At 37.5% G+C, this 22,415-nt stretch overlaps 1 protein-coding gene across 3 annotated transcripts in view; it reads left to right on the top strand.

The window, feature by feature from the left end:
* The window catches only part of LOC150074973 (uncharacterized), a 763,849-nt gene that overhangs the window by 428,042 nt on the left and 313,392 nt on the right, over positions 1 to 22,415 (top strand). For all 3 annotated transcript variants that reach the window (XM_090388939.1, XM_090388938.1, XM_090388937.1), the window contains exon 12: positions 5,470 to 5,670. In XM_090388939.1, the coding sequence (XP_090245065.1) occupies positions 5,470 to 5,670 (201 nt within the window). The remainder of the gene's footprint in view (positions 1 to 5,469; positions 5,671 to 22,415) is intronic.

The following is a 22,415-nucleotide window of genomic DNA, read 5'->3' as shown; positions in this document are numbered from 1 at the left end:
TTTGATCAAAAGTTTTCAATACAATGTATTCTAATTATGCTATAGTCCTTTACATGTACAATTGTCATATAATTATTACACTTTTGCTTATAATTTAATTAATTATATTAATAAATAAATAATATAATTAATTAATAAATTAATAAATATAGATCGTTTATGAAAAATTCCTAGAGTCACTTTCAAAATTAGTTGGAAAGGCTTACCTGTTAATGTGATCTGGGCATGGAGAGGCTCTAGGTCTAGTTAGAAAAGACTGGGGTGGAAGGAGTAGGTTTAGTTTACTGTTTATATAGGTTGTGTTTGACTTGGTGTAGTCAATGGGTGGTTGTTGCATGGCAAACCTGGCAGATTTTGGGTACAGGGATATATTATGGAGGAACATTAGGATGGTTCCAAGTTAAGGGAGGGAGTTGTTATTTGGTTTTTAGGAGCATTAGCAACTAAGGCCATATTGCTCCGGGGATATGCGGTGGTCATTCCCTGACCTTTCTGCATCCTCCATATTTGGTGGCTAACGAGCTCGAACCCTGGTTTAATCAAGAAGCATGTGCTACACGCTGCTGCTGCTGCTCCTGCCCACCTGGCTACGGAGGCGCCGAGGTGAGGGAGAGAGGGAGAGAATGAGGATTATGGTTATTAGATTGATATATGAAGAGTTTAATGTTGTGCTACTATTAAAATTAAATTAAATTTTATTAATTAATTAAATTAAATCTAATTTAATTTAAAATTTAAACTTTAAAATTAAAATTTAATTAAATTTAAATAAAATTAAATTTAATAAAATTAAATTTAATTAAAATTAATTAAATTTAATTTAATTACAATGTCTATATAAAATTTTTATAATTATTATGATTATTACAATAATTATTATGATGGTTACTATTATTTGTTGATGGTTACTGTTATTTTTTTATTTATTTTTTTTTATGTAAACCACAAAGACGAGAGGTATTAGAACCTATAGTATTTAGTACCGTGCTTGGGTTAGAGGTTGAGAAGACGAAAGAAGATATTTGTTGACATTGGACTTGAACTTCTCTAGACTGTAATTTTCAGGAAATATGAAGGAAGGTTGTTCCAGAAAACAGCAGTTGAATGAATAAACGAGGAAGATGAAAAGTTGGTTCTGTGAGTTTGGAGTTGGACAGTAAATGGATGTTGGCTGGTGGCGGAACCTGTTCGAACTGTTTTGAAAGAGAGAGAGAGCGGGAATTATAGAAGCCAATTCAGAAGAACAGTCCCCATGGAAGTATCTGTAAAAGTGGCATGCAGCAGAAACAGTGTGTCTATGAGACAGTGAGTGGAGAGACTCTGTTAGAGATGAATCATTAATTACCCTAACTGTCCTCTTCTGAATGTAATCAAGAAGCCTGAGAGAGGTTTTGGGGGCACCACCCCAGATGTGGGAACAATATTCCATGGCAGGGCGAATTTGCAATTTATACAGAGTGAACAGCTGTTTGGAAGAAAAGTAACACCGAGAGCGAAAGAGAAAACCAAGTTTTGTGCATGCAGAGGAAGCAATATTTGTAATGTGCTTGTGCCCAGAAAGATTAGAAGTCAGGGTAATCCCCAAAAGAGATATATCATTTTGCCTAGAAATCGGAGTGTCACTAAAGATAAGCATAGGAGCAGAAACCTTTTTGCGAGATATAAGACAAGACTGAGTTTTAGACAACAGTGAGTTTTAGAAAACAGTTTAGATAATTCTCCAGTGGGGCAAAGACAACTAAGTTGTCTTTGCCCCACTGGAGAATTACCTGAAGATCGGCATTTAAGGAATTGGTAGCAGATTTTCGAGAAGTTGAAGCTGATTGAGCAGGACAAGATTTCTCGAAATGGAAAGTGGAATGCAATGTGCTATCATCGGCAAAACTATGGATAGCATTTCCAAGCAATGGAAGAAGGTCATTAATATACAAGAGGAAAAGAGTGGGGGAATGAACTAAACCTTGGGGGACACCGGCATTAGTGGAGAAGTTAGAAGACAGAGAGACATCTACCATCACCCTCAGTGAGGGATCAGAGAGAAACTGAATAACCAATTACTAAAAACAGTTGGCAAACCATGAGATGGAAGCTTGTTTGGAAGACATTTATGCCAAACACGATCAAAAGCCTTTGAGATGTCAAGAGCAACTACTTGTGTTTCACCGAACCTTTCCATTGAATTAGTCCATAAATGGGTAACATAAGCCAGAATATCACCAGTGGATCGACGTTGGCGGAATCTATTCTGGTGATCGTTGATCAGACAGAAGGTTTCTAGGTAGTTTAAGAGTTGGCGGTTAATTGATTTCTCCATTACCTTAGAAAGAAAAGAAGTAATTGCAATGGTATGATAATTGGATGGGAGGGATTTGTCACCCTTTTTAGGAACTGGCTGGATATGAGCAAATTTCCAAGCAGAAGAAACACACCTTTGGATAAAGAAAGTGAAAAAAGGCGGCAAAGAATAGGAGTAAGCACAGGTTTTGAGAACAAGTGGAGAAATGCCATCGGGACGTGGAGCTTTCTTAGCATCAAGATTCGTCAAAATCCTTCTGACATCCTTTTGATGGAAGATCACAGGGGGACATTGAATGGAGCGTGTTGGGAATGGTGGGAGTTGTTTTACCAAGATCATTAATACATGAGTTGGAAGAAAAATGGGGTGCTAGCCGGTCAGCTTTATCCCTGGCTGATGTGACCACAGAACCATTTGGTTTGGACAGAGGTGGGAGCAGAGCTGGGCAAAAGTTGCAGCCAATAGCTTTGGCAAGAGACCAGAATGCTCGACTACCATTAGGGCAAGAAGCAAGTTTTCTACTCTTAGACTGTTCAAGCTGTAGTTTGGACTGGTTAATAACTGCTTTACAATTGTTGCGAGCTTTGGTGTACGCAGAAAATGAAACTGAAGATTTAGAAACTAGCCAAGTACGATATGCAACATTCTTCTCTTGAACGGCCTTAGCACATTTATTAGAAAGCCAAGGTTTAGATAAAGGACGAGATTTTAAAGTGGAGTGTGGGATAAAGGATTCCATTCCTGCAAGAATAATTTCACTGACACATTCTGAGCAAACGTTGACATCAGAAGTTTTGAAACAGTAATCTGACCAAGGAAAAGATGAAAAGAAGTCTCACAGGTCATCCCATTTTGCATTCTTGTAATGCCAAACAACACAAGGTTGGGAATAGCCATGAGATAAAGGTTCCATTGGAGAAAAGACAATCACCATCTGTGATCTGAAGTGCCTGAAGGACCTCTCACTTCGACCGTGTACTTAGAAGGGTTGTTTGTGAGAAAAAGATCAAGCATATTGGCTGTATGATTAGGATTGTCTGGTATTCTTGTAGGTAAATGAACAATCTGTACTAGGTCATTAGTAATTGCAAAAGCCTCAGCATCGCGACCAGCTGGGTCGGTGTGACTAGAAAACGGAAGCCAGCTGGAGTTGTGAACATTAAAAAAAATCACCAAGGAAAATTACCTTACTGTTAGGAAAGTTGGACTGGAGAAAGTCAAGTTGCAAAGAGAGGAAGTCAAAGAGCTCCAAGTGGTTAGTGGAATTTGGCGAACGGTAGAAACAACAGATGAATTTGACACAATGAGGTAGAGAGATTTTAAGCCAGAGAAGATCAAAGAGAGGAGATACCAAATTGTCAATTCCCAATTCAGGGAATATCAGAACGGATATATGCACAGGTACCACCTTTGAGGCGAAAGGAATCATACAGTGAATAATTTGGGCATCTGAGATGAGCAGTATTTGAAACAACCGATAACTGAGATTCTGTCAGAAAAAGTACATGGGGTTTGGCAGACTCAAGTGGAAATGGACATCGTTGAGATTAGAATTGAGACGTCGTATATTTGTGAAATGAATTAGGAAGTGCTTGGGGGGGTTTTAGATCTTTTTGCAGATAAGCTTGCTCTATTAGTTTGACCATTCATGGTGTATTCAATAGTAAGAAAAAGTGGGTGGAACATGCTGTGCGAAGTAATGAAATTTTGGATATGGCGTACACATGGTAAGAATATACCCAGATCCTTGACATAACGTGGTCTTGACATTGCTCCCTGCATACACTAGCTGATCCTGAAGCCTCCTAGAGAGTTACCAATAGGTTCGATCCAGTGTACTAACTAGCGGCCGGCCTGCGAACACTGTTTTAGAGCTGTACTCTTGAAATGTAAGGAATATTGGATCTCGCCACGATGTTCATCTTAACCTCAAAAGTCATCAATCATACTGCATGATGGAAGAGATAGGGAAGGGTTGACCGGAACTTAGCTCTAGAGAATAAACATGGGTTTCACCACTTCAAGCCTCCAATAAGCAAAGTGGTGGTATTGCACCGGTTGATGAGAGTCATCTACCACCTAGTACTGCCTGGTAACATAGAGGGGCGGCATTCGTCCATGTGGTGTGGGCACCACACCTCGACCCCTGCTTACTTTGGTTCACACCTGGGTGGTCACCCACCATGTACTTATGCATGGAGGTTATACCTAGGATTACTAACAGTCCCACCCTCGTGAAGGTGCAAGCAGAGGATTTGGCTCTCACAGACCATCCGGACTTCGCTGAAATTGGGTCCACTTGAAATTGAGTTTTACCCGAATATCAGTTGCATCAGCGTTTTAGACTCCCAGGTAGCAAGTACAGGTTGTCTGGCATATCTGAGAGAATGTCTGTGACAACCTCAAGGACCAAATTTGCTTATTTAATATAAGTTAAGGCTTTAAAATTAAATTTTAAAGCTTGACTGGGACTCCTTGGATTTCCTTTTCCTTATTAAGAGGTTTGGGAACCTTTTTTTTCCTGAGAACATTTTCAGGATATCTCTATGAAATAAGTTGTAATAACCTTGGAACTATCCTAATCTCACTCCATAATAAAATCTTTTCTGGCAGGATAATTTTTTTAACTGTTTTGGATTAAAGATCCTCGTCTTTCCACATCTGCAAGATGTGATATTTTTGTGTCACTTTGTATATTTGGCTTCGTCTTGCATCTGATAAAAAAGATCTGAAGTATGGAATTATGAAAATGTAACATTGGTTTAGTGTCTGCATATTATTGAAATATTGCAATATTTCAACTTTTCCAACAAGTGCTTTGAAAAATAATAAGAGATTGGAAGTTATTTTCTGATCACTTTGGTATGAGAAATGAAACTTTTATAAATTATTTTGCTACTTTTATATTAACCTTCTAATTCTTCCCTTGTTTGAACTGAAATTTGCTTTACTGACATAACTTAATATTCACATGTGTTGTTCCCTCTATACATAACATCATGTGTAGCTGTAACAGCACAGGATTTGGTATTATCTCTGTTGGCTGCCTTTAGAATACAGGTTTTTAACTGGAAAGAATTTCATACATAAATTCCCCTAACTTAATATTGTGTGTGTGTCATTATCTTTGATTATCATTGAAATCATATATTAGTTTCATTCCAAAATTTTAGGGAATTACTCTGGAAGATTTGAAATCAGCAGAACATCAATTGTTACGAAAACAACAGGAGGAAGATGAACGTAAAGAACAAGAGCAGGCTCTTTCTAAAAAACCAGAACATGAGAGAGTGGATTCTGATTCTGAAATTATATCATGTAATATTTTAACTAATATTAATGAAAAGCATTGGAATACAAAAACAGATCAGAAGGTAATGATTTCAGGGCTATTGTATTAGAATATCATAACGGTTGCATGATATTAAATTCATTTACAGTTTATATGAAGCATCTTTGACCAAATAATTTTTGCAAGTTACCTTCCAACAGGTTTTTATTATTATTATCATCATCATAAATGGCTGTTTATCACTTAATTTCAGTTTCGTTTAGACTTCAACACAAAATAAATATAACGTGTGTGTGTGCGTGAACTGATGCATTAACTGAAATATGGTGTTTTATTTACAAATTGTATCAGAATTTTTCCACAAAGGTTAACACTAGAAATAATATATACTTCCATATTCAAATTAACCATTCTTTGAAAATGGAAGTGTATCGTATTAATTCCATATGTGTAAAAATTTTGTAAACCACTTAAAACAACCCTGTTTTCCAATTTCTTCTTTGTTTCCTTTCTTAAAGATAAGAAGATAAGCACCAGAATGGCATTATTCCAGGTTTTGGAAGGTTTTGTTTTTTTTTTTTTTTGTATTTGTAGTTTGCTTTCCTCTTCCATTTTCACTTGTCTAAATATTCATCTTTATATGTAAATTTTTTAATTCCTTTTCTTGTTTTATTGCTTTTTTTTTGTAAATGCGTAATGGGCTTGCCTGTATTTTTAGTAGAAATAATAATTTATTTATTTCTATATTATTATTTATTCTTCTCTTTTATCGTATTTATTTTATATTTTTTCTACCATTAATGATCTTTCTTTAGAATATTCATTTTTAGATGGTTGACTATAATTACTTATTATTCATTCTTGCCATTAAGAAGCATTCAGTCCAGTGTTCAATGAAGGTCCAGTGTTCAAATCCAGGGGCTCACATTTGGTGACTTTGGACTTGGTACACACCCAGCATCCTGAGCTGGATATCATCATTCTTCTCTTTCTTGGTGATGCCCTTCTATTTCTGACTCTCTCTCTCACTCACTCACAGGGTAACTCGGGAATATTTTTTTTTTGGCTGGTGCAGCATAAGCCTCCTCGGGCTTCCTTGCACCATATGGGTAATAATAATATCCATTACAGCTCCTTTCCATTGCACTCCTAGAATTTTCTTGATTTTTATCTCTCCATCATGCTCTGGCCCTTTCTCTTCCTCATTTTCCATCCTTTGGTCTCCATTCCATTAACTTACTGGTACTTTTTTCATTACTACCCTTGCAGTATGTCTAGCTCATTTTCACTTTGCGCTCAATATGAACTTTATCGGTTATCTCTGTTTTTGCTCTAATCCACTAATATGTCCTTCTCTTCCATAGGAGAGAGAGAAGGATATCTGAGTTTCTGCCAGAATGCTTTCTTTCCATTTTCCATTATGTAACTTTTGATCTGTGGCAATCTTTAACTGTCATTTATTACACTAAAATGCACTGGTCAAATATCCTGCATTTTAAGCTTGTTTAGAATTTTCTCATCCCTGTATATTTCCCATATGTTATCTAGTCAAATTGAACAATTTTTTTTTTTTTGCAGATAAATATATACTGATATCCTCTCAGTGCCTCAATTTTTTTTTTTTTTAATCATTCATTAGCTTTGTCTTAGCCATATTTATTTTGAGACTTATTTTACTACAGGCTGTATTAAGCTTTCTTATTTTTTTTTTAATCTAACATTATTTTATTAGTTAATACCACATAATCTGCAAATCTTAATGTGTTAGTTTCTTTCTATATTTTTTATTTCCTTCTGACATTCAGTCTAGACCTCTAAATACCCTTCCAGTGCTGTTACTAATAGTATCTCCTTGGTAAGTTCACTTTACTATAGAAATGTATCACTATTTTTATGGAGTTTAATAATTGATGTTATATTTCAGTTATTTTTACTGTGTCACATGCTCTTCACAATCCATATATGCTAAACATAATGGTTTATTTTATTCATTGGTTGTTTTCAGTCAGCTGTCTTGATTACATGGTTGTGATTTTATTGTACTACAATTATCATTTCTGAAACTCATTTACAAAAATGTGTAAAAATTTATAAACCAATGATAAAAAGCTTGTTTGTCCATTATTTCCCTATTTCTTTGTTTTGTTTCTTAAAGATAAGCACTAGAATGACAATATTCCATATTTTAGGGGTTTTTTTTATTTTTTTATTTATAGTTTGCCTTCCTCTCTATTGTTCTTTGTCTATATATATGTTTTTCTCCTTATATAGCCATATGTGATATTCTTGAATTCTTTTAGCTATTTTATCTCTGCTTTTTTTGTAAATCTACTGAAGAAGCCAATGTAATATTGGTAAAAAATGATAATTTATTTATTTCTGTCATTATTTATCCTTCTCATTTATAGTATTATTTTTTTTTACCATTAATGATCTTTTTTGTTTTATTATTATTATTATTTTTTTCATTTGATTTTCTTGCTGTTATAGGTTCTAATTTCTAGTACCATCCTTTATCATTTGGTTTTACATATTTCTGGAAATTATTTGGTTTATGGAGGTTAAATCATTTTTTCTTCTCTCCCCCCCACTTCCTGAAGTGCATTTAGTATAGTACCCTTTTATGAAGTGATTATACAGAGCAGTTATAATTAGTGTGTGATTTCAGCAGGTTGTGGATTAATGGCAGAAAGATAATTTGGAATGAACACTATCTAATGCATGTGGAAATGAAAAGTAAAAAAAAAATAAGTAAATCAGGCACTAGGGTGCAATTGCTACTGATGTATGCCAGAATGTACTTATAATCTGATCATGCAACGATGAATGGCATAAGCAGATGCCATCGGCAGAGCTGGAAATGGCATTTCAAAGAAGGACCCATAACTGTACCTATAGAATACCAGCACTTAAAAGAAATGGCTGGACAGACATCTTGAGTAGTCGAGACCCACTAATTTTTGTAAAATCGGACAAATGCTAATAATTTACTATAATTTTTCCTTGGAGAGGATCTGCGATCTCATTATGGATTTAAAATAAACTTTTTGGATTTTTTGAAAAGTGTAGCATAGGCTATTTTTGGAAATTTTAAAGGAATATTATATATTTTATTTTAAAGCAGAAGAATACTCTTATGTGGGGTTTTCTTCAGGAACAGCTGCGTCCGGATGAAATTCAGGTGTTGAAATTGCAATTATATGGAAGGAGGATGAAGGAAAAAAGCCAGATTTTGTCCTAAATCCTTGTGTATGCATAAAGGGAGATGATGTCGTGAAGCCTGATGGGGATTCTAGTTAATACCACCTTCAAAGGAGGGTGAATATGTGTCGAGGCCGTCTGTTATAGCCCAGGCACGTTCCACTGCCGTATTTCAAAAGCGTGTTGTGTGTGTGTGGGGGGGGGGGTTGAGTAGTCGAAAAAGGGTGAAGTGGGGTCATCCTTTTTTCGTGCCCGGGCTATAAAAGACGGCCTCAACATAGATTTAGGACAAAAGCTGGCTTTTTCCTTCGTCTTCCTTCCATATAATTGCAATTTCAACATATTCTGAATTACACCTCATCTGGATGCAGCCATTCCTGAAGAAAACCCCAGATAAGAGTATTCTTCTGCCTTAAAATAAAATATATAATATTCCTAAAATTTAATATTCCTTTAAAATTTCCAAAAATAGCCTATACTACCCTTTTCAAAAAAATCCACAAAGTTTATTTTAAATCCATAATGAGATTGCAGATCCTCTACAAGGAAACATTACAATTAATTAACAGTGAAAATACTCCAACCCTTTCCCCCAGGGATTAAACTATATACGAGATACGTGGACGACGTCCTCTTAATAGGCAACAGAACCTCCATCGATAATTTACTGAATATGTTTAATACAACACATGAAAGACTCAAATTTACCCTCGAAGTAGAAACCGATAATAAAATTAATTTTCTAAACCTCACTATATACAAAATATGTACATCTTTAGGCACCAAAATATACAGAAAGAACACCCATACAGGCAAATTCTTACATTACCACTCACACCGTCCTCTACATGAAAAAAGCAGTTCTATACAATCAGATATACAACGCCATCAAATATAGTCACACAAACAGTCCTATCTGTAGAATTGCAATACCTCACCAAAAATTTGTCGACAGAAAATACCCATTACAACTAATAAAGGAAACAATCACCAAAGTCCATAATAACACTTATAACCCAAGCAAAATTAATAACCACGTGAATAAGAATAAGATACATAAACCCTTTATTGCCCTCCCATACCATCAACAATATGCTAGAAGATTTCAACAGATTTTTAAGAATACAGATATCAAATTAATATTCACATCTTATAACAAACTAAGTTCTAAATTCAATTCATACAAGACAACACACGAGTATGGGACACAAGATCATAACAACATTATATATTTGATTAGATGCCAATCAGATTGCCAAGCAAGTGACATAGGCAGTACAGCAGCAAAATGCTAATAATTTACTAATTTACTAAATCAATACTTTCTAACATGCATGCATACTATCACTTTAATATCTTCAAATCTAATTTAGCAAGTACAGAACTAACACAACACGTCCAATCTTATAATCATAACCCACTCATCGATTCAGCCATTACAGTAGTTAAACTAAATTCCAGCTATAAAATCCTTCAAAACAAAGCTCTCGTCATTGAGTGGTTTAAGTGCCACACATCACTTAATGTATTAAACAAAATGATTCCCGCCAACTTCTCCCCTATTTAGAATTTAGCACGTATTAAGTTTCCACGTGCGCTGAAATGCATTCCGGGAACTCAACCCATATATAACACACTCGCGCGCTCTTCCCTCCCCACTATAGCTAACTGAAGACGATTTCGAAAGTCGCTCATGCGTGGCTATTAGCTTTTATCTCACTTCATCTAATTTATTTTAATTAGACAACCATAGAATGGAAGGTGCACTTTCCTTTCTTAGAAAAAATTTTAAAGCCCATAACTTAGTTTTTAAATTTATAATCCCCGTAAGCTGTTAGAATCTCATAACCACTATGTATGTGGTAAAACTTTCCAGTAACTAAGTGGATTACTATGAGGTGAGTGCTGAAAAATTAAGCTAAGCTATACCTACGATCTAGTCATTACATCACAGCACATAAGTACTCCTTAAAATATCAACAGTCATATTGCATACTTTCGTGAGAAGGGATGGATATGTTTTTGAAGACACATTAACTTGTGAAATTGAAGAGGGAATGGAAACGACACCAGTTTCCATTCCCCCTTCCATTGGAGACTAGGCACTTTAGAGGAGACTTGATCGAGGTGTTTACGGCTCTGAGAGGCATAAGTAAAAATGAATGAGGACTCACGATTGTTGTTTGTTATTTGGTTTTTAGGAGCATTGGCAACTAAGGCCATATTGCTCCGGGGATATGCGGTGGTCATTCCCTGACCTTTCCACATCGTATTTGGTGGTCACGGGAACATGTGCTACGCACCGCTGCTCCTGCCCACCTGGCTACGGAGATGCCTGGACTCACAGTTATAAATGATTCTAGAACTAGGGGCTACAATTTAAAGTTACGGGCGGGGGGTCATGTTTACACTGGATAGCAGAAAGTTTTATGTTAGCCAGCGAGTTATAAATTACTGGAATAAGTTACCTACATGGGTGGTAGAGGCTGACAGTTTGGGTTAATTCAAAGGGCAGCTGGACCTATGGGAGGAAGGAAATGCATAGGTTGCCTATTTCCTTTTCTCTTATAAATTATTTATTTTTTAAATATTTTCTTCTTATTATTATGATTTTATTTATGCAAATGCAGCATATTAGTATGCAGCAATTCTAAAAAAAGCTAAAAAATGGCATCGTTTTAGTTATATCTCATATTGTGAATACTATCACAAGTTGCTATGATATTGCACTACTTCGAATAAGTAATGCTTCACCAATGGAGAAGATTTGATACTTTTTCTCAGTGGATACCACCGAGAATAAGTACCAGACAGCGCCATTTCAGGGCTATTTGGCCCTTCTTTAGTGTGTGGGTAGGTACCCTGGTGATGCAATGATGACAAAACAGTTATGAACTATAACTCCACAATATGAGAGATGCCTGATGGTGTATAAAATGAATTAGACTAGAGCACTTTAAGGGCTTGAGCCTCAGGCTGAGAAAGAAGTAGACAGCATACAAGTTTGTGAAAATGCAGCATATTAGCACGCAATAATTCTTAAAAAAAAAAGCTGCATTTGCACAAACTTGTACGTTGTCTACTTCTTTCTCAGCCTGAGGCTCAAGCCATTAAACTGCTCTAGTCTAATTTAACTTTTTTTTTAGAATTGCTCTGTACTAATATGCTGCATTTGCATAAAATTGTACGTTGTCTAGTTCTTTCACAGCCTGAGGCTTGAGCCGTTAAAGTGCTATAGTCTAATTCACTTTATAAACCATGAGGCATCTTTCATATTGTGGAGTTATACTTCATAACTGTTTTGTTGTAATTGCATCACCAGGGTTCAACTGTTGATGATCCTGCTCAGTTAGCTGACAAACTGAATGAGTATTTTTGTACCTACATTCACACATAGGAATTCTATAGGGAAGTGGAGACCAGAAGTTTATCACCCTCTAACAGGGAGCTAAGTGATTTTGTAATAACTGAGAGCAAAGTGGAGGAGAAATTGTTGAAGTTAAACATAAGGAAGGCACCTGGGATGGACAGCATCTGTCCAGTTATATTAAAGGAGGAAGCAAACGAACTAAGCAAACCCTTAGCCATAATTATGAGGGCATCCTTATATTCAGGGGATGTCCCTAGGGCCTTCCCTGGAGATGTGCAAATGTATCCCCAATTCACAAAGGGTGACACGAGTAATTACAGACCTGTTAGTTTAACTTCTGTTATGGGGAAATTAATGGACAGTCACTGGTTAATGAAGCATTGCAGAATAATCTAAATAAGATTGCAGTTATAGTTCAGACACAGCATGGGTTTGTTAAGGAGAAATCTTGTCTGATCAATTTGATTGGATACTGTGATGTGGTCACAAAGGAACTGGATGCAAAAAATAATTTTGATATCATATACTTTTATTTCAGGAAAGCTTTTGATAGTGTTGCACATGGAAAATTGATTTCTGGAAAACTTCTCCAATTTGCTGTGCAAATTGGAGAAGTTTGGCATTAAGGGCAAGTTGCTGTTATGAATAAAGGGCTGGTTGAGCAGGAGAAGACAGAGAGTGGTAATTTATGGACACTGCTCTTTACGGACTAATGTTATTAGTGGAGTTCCCCAGGGTTCAGTGTTGGGACCATTGTTGTTTTCTGCATTTATCAGTGATATCGATGAAGGTATATCAAGCTTAACGTCCCAGTGTTTGCAGCTGATACAAATATTGACAGGGTTGTTAATAACAGTAATGATGGTATGCTGATGCAACAGGATCTAGAAAAGTTAGGTAGATGGGCTGAGAGGAGACCAACTGAAGTATAACATTGACAAATGCAAAATACTGTCTGTGGGTAGCAGTAACCCCCGAGTAACACAAACTGTGCAGTACTTAGGGTAATGGAGAACAAAAAATACCTGGGGGTAATTGTGCAGTCAGAGATGAAGTTTTCTGTGCATTGCAGTCAGGTTGCCAGAGCAGCTCATGGGGTTTTGTCAACAAAATTTAGGAATTTTGCTAGGCTTGGTTTTTTTTTGGTTTTTTTTTTTTAGGAGCATTAGCAACTAAGGCCATATTGCTCCGGTGCGGTGGTCATTCCCTGACCTTTCCGCATCCTCCGTATTTGGTGGTGACGGGCTCGAACCCCGGTCTAATCAAGAAGCGTGTGCTACGCACTGCTGCTCCTTCCCACCTGGCTACGGAGGCACCTTTTGCTAGGCTAGCAGGGATAAGGAGGTGATTACTCCTTTGTATAAGGCAGTGGTCAGGCCATACCCTGAGTACTGCATACAGGTCTGGAAGCCTTTTTTAGAACGATGTGTAGAGCTGTTGGAATGAGTACAGAGAAGGGCATCAAGATTGGTGAAGGGAACAAACGGTTGCTCTTACCATGAGAGGCTTAAGTTCTGCAGTGTCTGGGGGCTAGGCACCTACAAGGTGATCTGACTGAGGTGTAATAAGGCTTTGAATGGTTTGAGCAAGCTCAGTGCTTATGGGATTCTTCCTCTTGCTCATATTATGCACTTGAAGGGACACAAATTCAAGTTGAGTTAAGACAGTTGTAGAATAGATATGCGGAAATTTGCCTTTAACCAGTGGGCGGTTGATTTCTGGAAAAACTGTCATATGTTGTGGATATTAATCGCTTAAATAAACTCCAAGAACTGGACAAAGTTTTGGAGTGAATGAATAGGTAAAATGGGTAGGGTTATTATTATTATTTTTTTTTCTGATGCTGTATAAGCTTGCTTTCTTGCATCATATTCCTCTGCTAATGCTTATCTCATTTAAGTGGCAGTTTGAATACCCATAATCGACAGATACATCATTCACAGATCCTCCAATGTTTTTGTTGGATGTGGGATCGTCACCTCTAGGTATGGATGCAGTATTTTCCTTCTCCATTTTTCACTTGTTACTGTTTAGTGTGTGTGTGTGTGTGTGTGTGTGTGTGTGTGTGTGTGTGTGTGTGTGTGTGTGTGTGTGTTTACAGCAAATTTCATAATTGGATTATTATTTTTTTTTCTGAGGAGGTTTGAGCTTATATTCCACAGGTTTGTACCATGATAGTCAAGTGTAAATGTCATTTCCTCCCTCCTTGTGCAGATCTTGCTCTTCAGTAGACAGGATGTTTGGAAACATCTGTTCTTATGGAGGATGGTATTCCACTTTAGTTAGTTAGTAACACAAACACATTCAATGATGACTACATCATTTGCCATAATCTTAGTAACTTTTCTCCACCTTGATCTGCAGACCTCAGTAATTATGACTTGTTTATAGGGATATCTTAAGGCATGAAATATCAAGAAAATCTCTGGCTGTTTCAAAGGTAGCATCACAAGGCTACTGCCTAAAACATGCTGTGCTAATGTTCCGAATGAAGTGCTTTAAGCAGTAGTTGACCATACTATAGTTTGCTATATGGTGGGCCCAAACACTATAATACTCTACTAATTGTACACATTGTCAGTTATCCCTGGTGGAAATTTTAGGAACTTTATATTTATGCAGGGTGAGTCAGAATTATGTGTACACACTTTAGCATTCCATAACTTGTGAATATGATAAATACATTTCAATATTTTTTATTATTATTATTATTAACAGCTGAGGTAAGATGTACAGAAATGTCCTGCTCCATGCATAAACAACATCATTTTTTTTAGTACGCCTGCATACAACAGTGCACAAGTCACTTGAAATTCTGCTTCTCTCCTGCTGTATCACCCAACCACAGATCCTTCGTTGTTTTTTCTCTTTGTGCATTCAACTTATCTTTTATTCTCATCCATAAAAATCTAAGGGACTGGAGGCATTCAAGTATTTATAAAGCTACAGCTTATTATTCAGAAAGCCTTTGTTATTGGTATTTTAATGGGAGCTTTATAACTTTCATTCGGTCGCTTAAAATTAACACCACTAGTGGTTAAAGTTTAATTTCTCTACTAGTTTTTTAATTTATATACTGTAATATGTGGTAAACTTAGATTTTCTAAAGTATTTCAAAAGCTACAGTTTAATATTCAGATAGCCATTGTTATCGAAATTTTTTTGGGAACTTTGTAAGTTTTGTTAGTAGATTAAATTTAACTTCTCAAGGGGTCCAATTTTTGTCAACAGTTTCTGTAATGTTTTACAGAAATGAAATTTAAATTCTGTAATTTAGTAATTTTAGTAATTTAAATTCTGTAATATATAGCAATGGAGGCATTTGATGCAAGAAAGCAAGCGTATCAGCTTATGTAGCATCAGCCAAAAAAAAAAAAAAAAAAAGCCAATTTCACATATCTATTCCCTCTAAACGTTTGTCCAGTTCCTCCTTGAATTTATTTAAACTATCAACTTCCACAACAACAACACATGGCAGTTTCCTCTAGCAATTAACCATCCACTGGCTAAAAGCCAAATTCACTCACATGTATTCTACAACTTTCCAATTTCAGTTTATGCCCTCTCAGGTCCATAATCTGAGCAAGCAGAAGAATCCTATCAGTATTCAGCATGCTCAACCCATCCAAGGCCTTATACACCCCAATCAGATCACCTCACAGGTGCCTAGTCTCTAGGTGCTGCAATTTGCAGAACTTAAGCCTTTCTTGGTAAGAGGTCCCCTTCATTCCTCTCACCAATCTTGTTGCCTTTCTCTATACATGCTCAAGCAACCCTACATCCTTCCTAAAATGAGGCCTCCAGACCTCGCAATACTCAAGGCATACCTGACCATTGCCTTATACAAAGGAATAATCACCTATTTTTGCCTACTAGCAAAATTCCTGTATGTCATTGACATTACCCATTGATCTGCTCTGGCAGCTCTGTTTGCATTGCTCAGAAAACTTCATATCTGACTGTACAATTACTCTCAAGTCTTTTTCATTTTCTACCACCCTAAGTGTAGTACCAAACAGTTGGTACATTTATCTGGGATTACTTCTACTCATTTATCAATGATAAACTTCAGTTGCCACTTCTCAACCATTCTGCCCAAATTTTCTAGATCCTTTTGCAGTAGCACAGTGCCATTACTGTCATTAACAACACTTCCAGCATTTGTATCATCTGCAGACTTTGACATTAAGCCTGACATATCGTCATCAATATCATTGATAAATGTACAAAACCAGAGTGGGCCCAACACTGAACCCTGCGGGACTCCACTAATAACATTAGTCCACGAAGAGCAGCACTCATTGATTAAAACTCTGTCTTCTCCCAATCAACCAACCTTTCATCCATTGTAGCAACTTACCTTTAGTACCATACAATAAAATTTGTACAGTAGTCTTCCATGTGCAATAGTGTCAAAAGCTTTCCGCAATCGAAGTCTATGATATCCAAGTCTAAGGACCTAGGGGTAATTGTGCAGGCAGATATGAAGTTTTCTGAGCAGTGCAGACAGTCTGAAAGAATATAGCTCATGGTGTCTTGTCAGTGATATACAGGTATTTTTCTAGCAGGGATAAGAAGGTGATTATCCCCTTGCATAAAGCAATGGTCAGGCCACACCTAGAGTACTGTATACAGGTCTGGAGGCCTCATTTCAAGAAGGATGTAGATCTTTTGGAATGAGTATAGAGAAGAGCAATAAGATTAGTGAATGGAACAAAGGGTTGCTCTTACGAAGAAAAGCTTAATTTTTGCAAATTACAGTGTCTGGAGACTAGGCACCTGCGAGGTGATCTGATTGAGATGTACAAAGCCCTGAATGGTTTGAGCATGTTCAATTCGGATGGGATTCTTCCTCTTGCTCAAAATAATCGCCTGAGAGGGCATAAATTCAAATTGAGGAAAGACAGATGCAGGATAGATGTGCGGAAGTTTGTCTTTATCCGTAGTTGGTTGGTGGAACAGACTTCCATCCTTTTTGTTGTGGAAGTTGATAGCCTAAAGGTATTTGTATCGAATGGAGGGGTGAAATGGGAGCAGGTTTTTTTTTTTTGTCTGATGCTGCATTAGCTTGCTTTCTTGCATCATATGCCTCTACTAATGCTAATATCAAAATAATTTTCTGCATCCAGTTTTTTTGTAACCACATCAATGTATCCAATCAAATTTGTCAGACAAGACTTGCCCTTAAAAAACCCATGCTGTGACTGAATTGTTACTGCAGTCTTGTCTAGATGATCCTGCAATAAATCTTTAACCAGTGACTCCATTATTTTCCCCGGAACAGAAGTTAAACGAACTGGTCTGTAATTACTCGTGTCACCCTTACAATTCCCCATTTGTGAAATACTTCCCCTGAGTCCAAGGATGCTCTCATAATTATGGCTAGGGGTTTGCTTATTTCCTTTGGCGGCTCCTTTAATCTAACTGGATAGATGTCATCCACCCGAGGTGCCTTTCTCGTGTTTAACTTCAACAATTTCTCTTCCACTTTGCTCTCAGTTATTACAAAATCATTATGCACCCTGTTACAGTTTGATAAACATCCAATATTTTTCTCCCTTAATAACTCCTCATGTGTGAATATAGAAGCAAAATACTCATTTAGTTTGTCAGCTATCTGAGCAGTATCATCCTTAGTCAAACCAGCAACATCAAGTGGACCAATCTGATTCATCCCCTTCCATCTAGAGTTTATATAAGTAAAACCGCCCTTGCTGTTTTTCTTACCCTCCTTTGCCAAAGATTTCTCGTAATATGCCTTCGCTTGGCTAATTTCCTTTGCGATTTGATTACAGACTAGCTTATATCTGTCGTAGGCTTCTGTGTCGCCTGAAAATTTATATTAGCATCCATGCATTTTTCTTCTCTGCCACGAGTCTCATTAGTTCTTCTGACATCTGTTGAGCCATAAACATTGAACAGTATTTCTTAATTGATATGAAAAGCCTAGTAGCTTTCACTATTAATTCCTTGAATGCTTCCCGCTTAGAATTTTCTTTTGGTAACATCATCAGTTGGTCCCACTGTAAAGAATTTAAAAACTGTATATTGTACATTTATATTTTGTAATCTTTCTCAAGTTTAAATTTTACCTTTATAATGGTTGCTACAAGTTCCACTTGCAACAATGTCTGAGAATGTCATGACCCAGACAGAAATACCTGCAGGCATTTCCAGTATGAGTCTGTCACGTATAACCTGTGTCCTGTATTCTAAGGGTAACTGAAGAATCCTGTGAGGTTGGTAGTTGGATACAAGTATAATTTCCTGATTGCACCAACTAAGTGAAAAGAACTTTATTATTGAGCGAGAGAGTACACACAGTAAAACAAAAAACATATATTGAATTTAGCACAAATGAAGAATAAAAGAAAGCATTTGGCTACTTATCAACTAATTAAGCACTGGAAAGTGGTGAGTTTTATGTGTGTGGCTTAACTTCAATTGCATGAGTATGTGGGGTTACAAGGGGGGGGAACAGTTAGTATGGTTTGCTGGTATGTGTGAAGGATGACGAGAGACAGACAGACAGAGAGAGAGAGAAAGAGATTAATAGAGGTGGAAGGGAGTAGGTTGTAGGTGACTGCTGTCGTAGGTGGGTCACCAGCTCGCAGACTATGAGAGGACGAAAAATGGGATGTATATGGCTGCCGTGTTCCCTGTTGATTGTACTTCTGATGACACTGACATGTGATGATCCTAACCAAGAGCAGATCTTGAAATTGCGTGAGAATCCTATGATTTTAGTGTTTTTGGTTGTGATATCATGTCCCTCCTGCCATCAGTGTACAGCTAGTACCGAATGAGCAATGTCAGCTCTAGTGATGCAAATGTGGTGTTCCTTCAACTGGTTCTACAAATGACAGTGGTCTCATCGATGAATCACAGTCCTGACTGGCTGGGTATACAGTTAATGATCCCACTCCACTTCACAGGGGGAATCTGTGTTTTAAGAGGTGGGGCAGATATGTGAATTGCAGTTTCCTTCCAGATGTTTGAATGTTGCAGGCGTTGTATCTACGAAGGAGTTTGCCTATGCCGTGCAATAGAGTAGGGCAAAATGAAATGCAGGCAATGCCTGCAAAACCAGAAGTATCATGCATCGGATGAGGAGTATTCAGTGTTGTGCTGGCTTGATGTGTGTAGTTCCCAGTAATTGAGGTACTGTTGAAGTCGGACTTGGCCCTATGTATTTATTTGCGTGTGCCTCTTCTGTTGGAGCAATGTGTCCAAGCCCTGTTCATTATTGAATGGGTAATGCTGTGACTTTGTGTGATGGAGTGATAAGAATGGTAGTTGGTGTTTTGTCCGGCACATGTGGATTTTCGCGCCTCCGTAGCCAGGTGGGAAGGAGCAGCAGTGCGTAGCACCTGCTTCTTGATTAGACCGGGGTTCGAGCCCGTCACCACCAAATAGGAGTATGCGGAAAGGTCAAGGAATGACCACCGCATATCCCGGAGCAATATGGCCTTAGTTGCTAATGCTCCAAATAACAACAACAATCAAATGTGGATTTTCAAAACACTAACGTTGTGACCTGTGAGCCCTCTCTCTCTAACCCCATGTTTAAAAATGGAAGGGTCTTGTTCTTCTCAGTTTCAACTAAGACCATCTCTTGACCTCTCTGTTTTCCTCTCCCTTGTCACATCTAAAAATGGAAGGTTTTCGGCCTTTTTGGTTGAAACCAAGCTAGACCCTTCTGTTTTTAGACATGTGGTTAAAGAGAGAGGGCTCACGGGTCACAGTGGTCAGTATCAGAAACCCACATGTGCCAGACAATATAGCTACTACCATTCTTGTATTTCTGTTGGCAGGAGGGATATGATATCACATCCAATGACACTAAAATCGTAGGCTTCTCAAACAATTTCAAGATCCATTGTTGATTAGAATCAGCACACATCAGCATTACCAGAAGTACAATCAACAGGGGCTGTGGCACCCACATACACACCATTTTTGAGCCTCTCATAGTCTACGAGCTCGGAAACCCTTACGATGGCAGTCACCTACCTCAACCTTCTCCCTTCCTTCTTCTCCCTCCCCCCTCCTCTTGTCACCCTTCACACATACCAGTAAACCACACTCGCTTCCTCTGTGACCTCACATACTTAGTTACTTGAAGTTCAGCCACACACGTAAAAACTACCCCTTTCCGGTGCTCAATTAGTTGATAAAGGCTACATACAGTAGCCGAAAACTTTGTTGTGTTCTTTGTTTGTGCTAAATTTAACATATGTTATCTCTTGAATATCTGTGCCTTGTGTTGATTTACATTTTGTTTTACTGTGTGTACTCTTTCACTTGGTAATAAAGTTCTTTTCACTTGGTCGGTGCAATCAAGTTTGTTCTGTTTTGTTATTTGGTTTTTAGGAGCCTTAGCAACTAAAGCCATATTGCTCCGTGAATATGCTGTGGTCATTCCTGACCTTTCCGCATCCTCCGTATTTGGTGGTGACGGGCTTGAACCCCGGTCTAATCAAGAAGCGTGTGCTATGCACTGCTGCTCCTTCCCACCTGGCTACGGAGACATCTGTGCAATCAAGAAATCATACCATGTTCTAAGGTTGGTCTAGTGAGCAAACCCAGCTCAGCTGACAATTCATTTCTTTATACCCGATGTAAGGAGTGTACCAATCCCAAATTAGAACTTGGTGCATTACGGGAAGAATTTGAGTCATTGAAGAAACGAATGTTTGCCCTAGAAAGAAATGTAACTGGTAGCTCATCAGTGACTCAGATATCTTGTGGCCTGTCAACTGTTGCACCCCGATTCGTGTCCCAGATAAGAATAGTCAATTGTATACCACTCTGGTTGAATGTGATCTAGTTTTATTAGGAGGCTCTGTTGTAAGAGAAATAGGTAATATTTTTTGTAATAAAGATAGGTGGACCAGAACCAGTTTGTTTGGTGGGAGCAATAATTGCCAATGCTATCAACAGATTGTCAGATTTTAAGGAAGATAAAGAGAGCATTAATTCATGTGAGGACTAACGATATTAACAACACGACCTGACCAGTTGTTGGATAAAAATAGGACTATACTGAAAAAATTCTGCGAGTTAGGTCAGAATGTGTATGTGTCTGCAATTCTGCCCAGACATGATAGGTGGGACTATATGCGGAAATCCTTGTGGATTAATTTGAAAATTGAGGAAATCTTCAAAGCTCTGGGGGGGTGGGGGGGTGATTTTTATAAGCGTGGCCTGCGCTTGTAGTAGGTTGAAGGAATCTATTTTCTAGACTTTTGAAAAAAAGGTGGTGCTAACTGAGGATTCCTTAAGGGTTCAGGAAAACTGCCAGTTATGGGGGGAGAAGGGTAATATAGACCACGTTTATCTGATGATATGGGTCAAAGTAATGCTTTCACTCACTCACGAATTCTTGTTTGTTCCCACAGCAACATTTCAAATGAGTGGGATGAGAAAAATAGGGAAAGCAGCCTAAATAACTTCAAGGCATGTGTCAGAGTAGTAAACTGTAGAAAAATATTTAGTTTTAACTGTGTCTATGTAATGTCAGGAGTATTGTCATTAAAACAGCCAAATTGAACTCCTGGTTAGAATAACTAATGCTGACATAATAGGATTATTAGAAACATGGTATCACACCCAGAAATTGGGGAATGAGTTCCACTATAGTATGTATAATGTATTTAGAAAAGATAGAGGGGGTGGTAGTGCCTGATTGAAAAAATAAATTTTGCTAAGTATAAAGTTATATGTGCCAGCACAGAATATGTGTGGTGGGAGTAATGTACGGACCAGTTAATTGATGAAGACTGTGGGACTGTGGCAAGAGTCTTTATATGCAGATGGAATAGGCAAGCAAGTGCAAATGTCTTATTATGAATGACTTCAGTGTGCCTCAGATTGATTACAATAATTGGGAGGGAAACTCATCATGGGGAAAAAATTTGTTTAAATTATTATTTATCACATGTCAGAGAAAATACTAGGGGTGAGAATATTTGTGACCTCATCATTACTCACAAATAATGACATCATGGGGCTTAAAGTACAGGAACCATTGTGAGGTAGTAGTCATGCAATTTTCACTTGGAAGATGAAGAATCATGTTGCAGTTATTATTTATTTATTATTATTATTATTATTAGCCACATGGTACAAGGAAGCCTGAGGCTTATGCTGCACCAGCCAAAAAAAAAAAAAAAAAAAAATCCCCAAGTTACCCTGAGAGAGAGAGAGAGAAGTAGAAAGGAACCACCAAGAAAGAGAAGAATGATGATATCCAG

This window comes from Mastigoproctus giganteus, chromosome 14, assembly GCF_048544385.1.
Source record: "Mastigoproctus giganteus isolate SK-2022 chromosome 14, ASM4854438v1, whole genome shotgun sequence".
Taxonomy (NCBI): domain Eukaryota; kingdom Metazoa; phylum Arthropoda; class Arachnida; order Uropygi; family Thelyphonidae; genus Mastigoproctus; species Mastigoproctus giganteus.
This window is presented reverse-complemented; position numbering and strand designations above follow the sequence as displayed.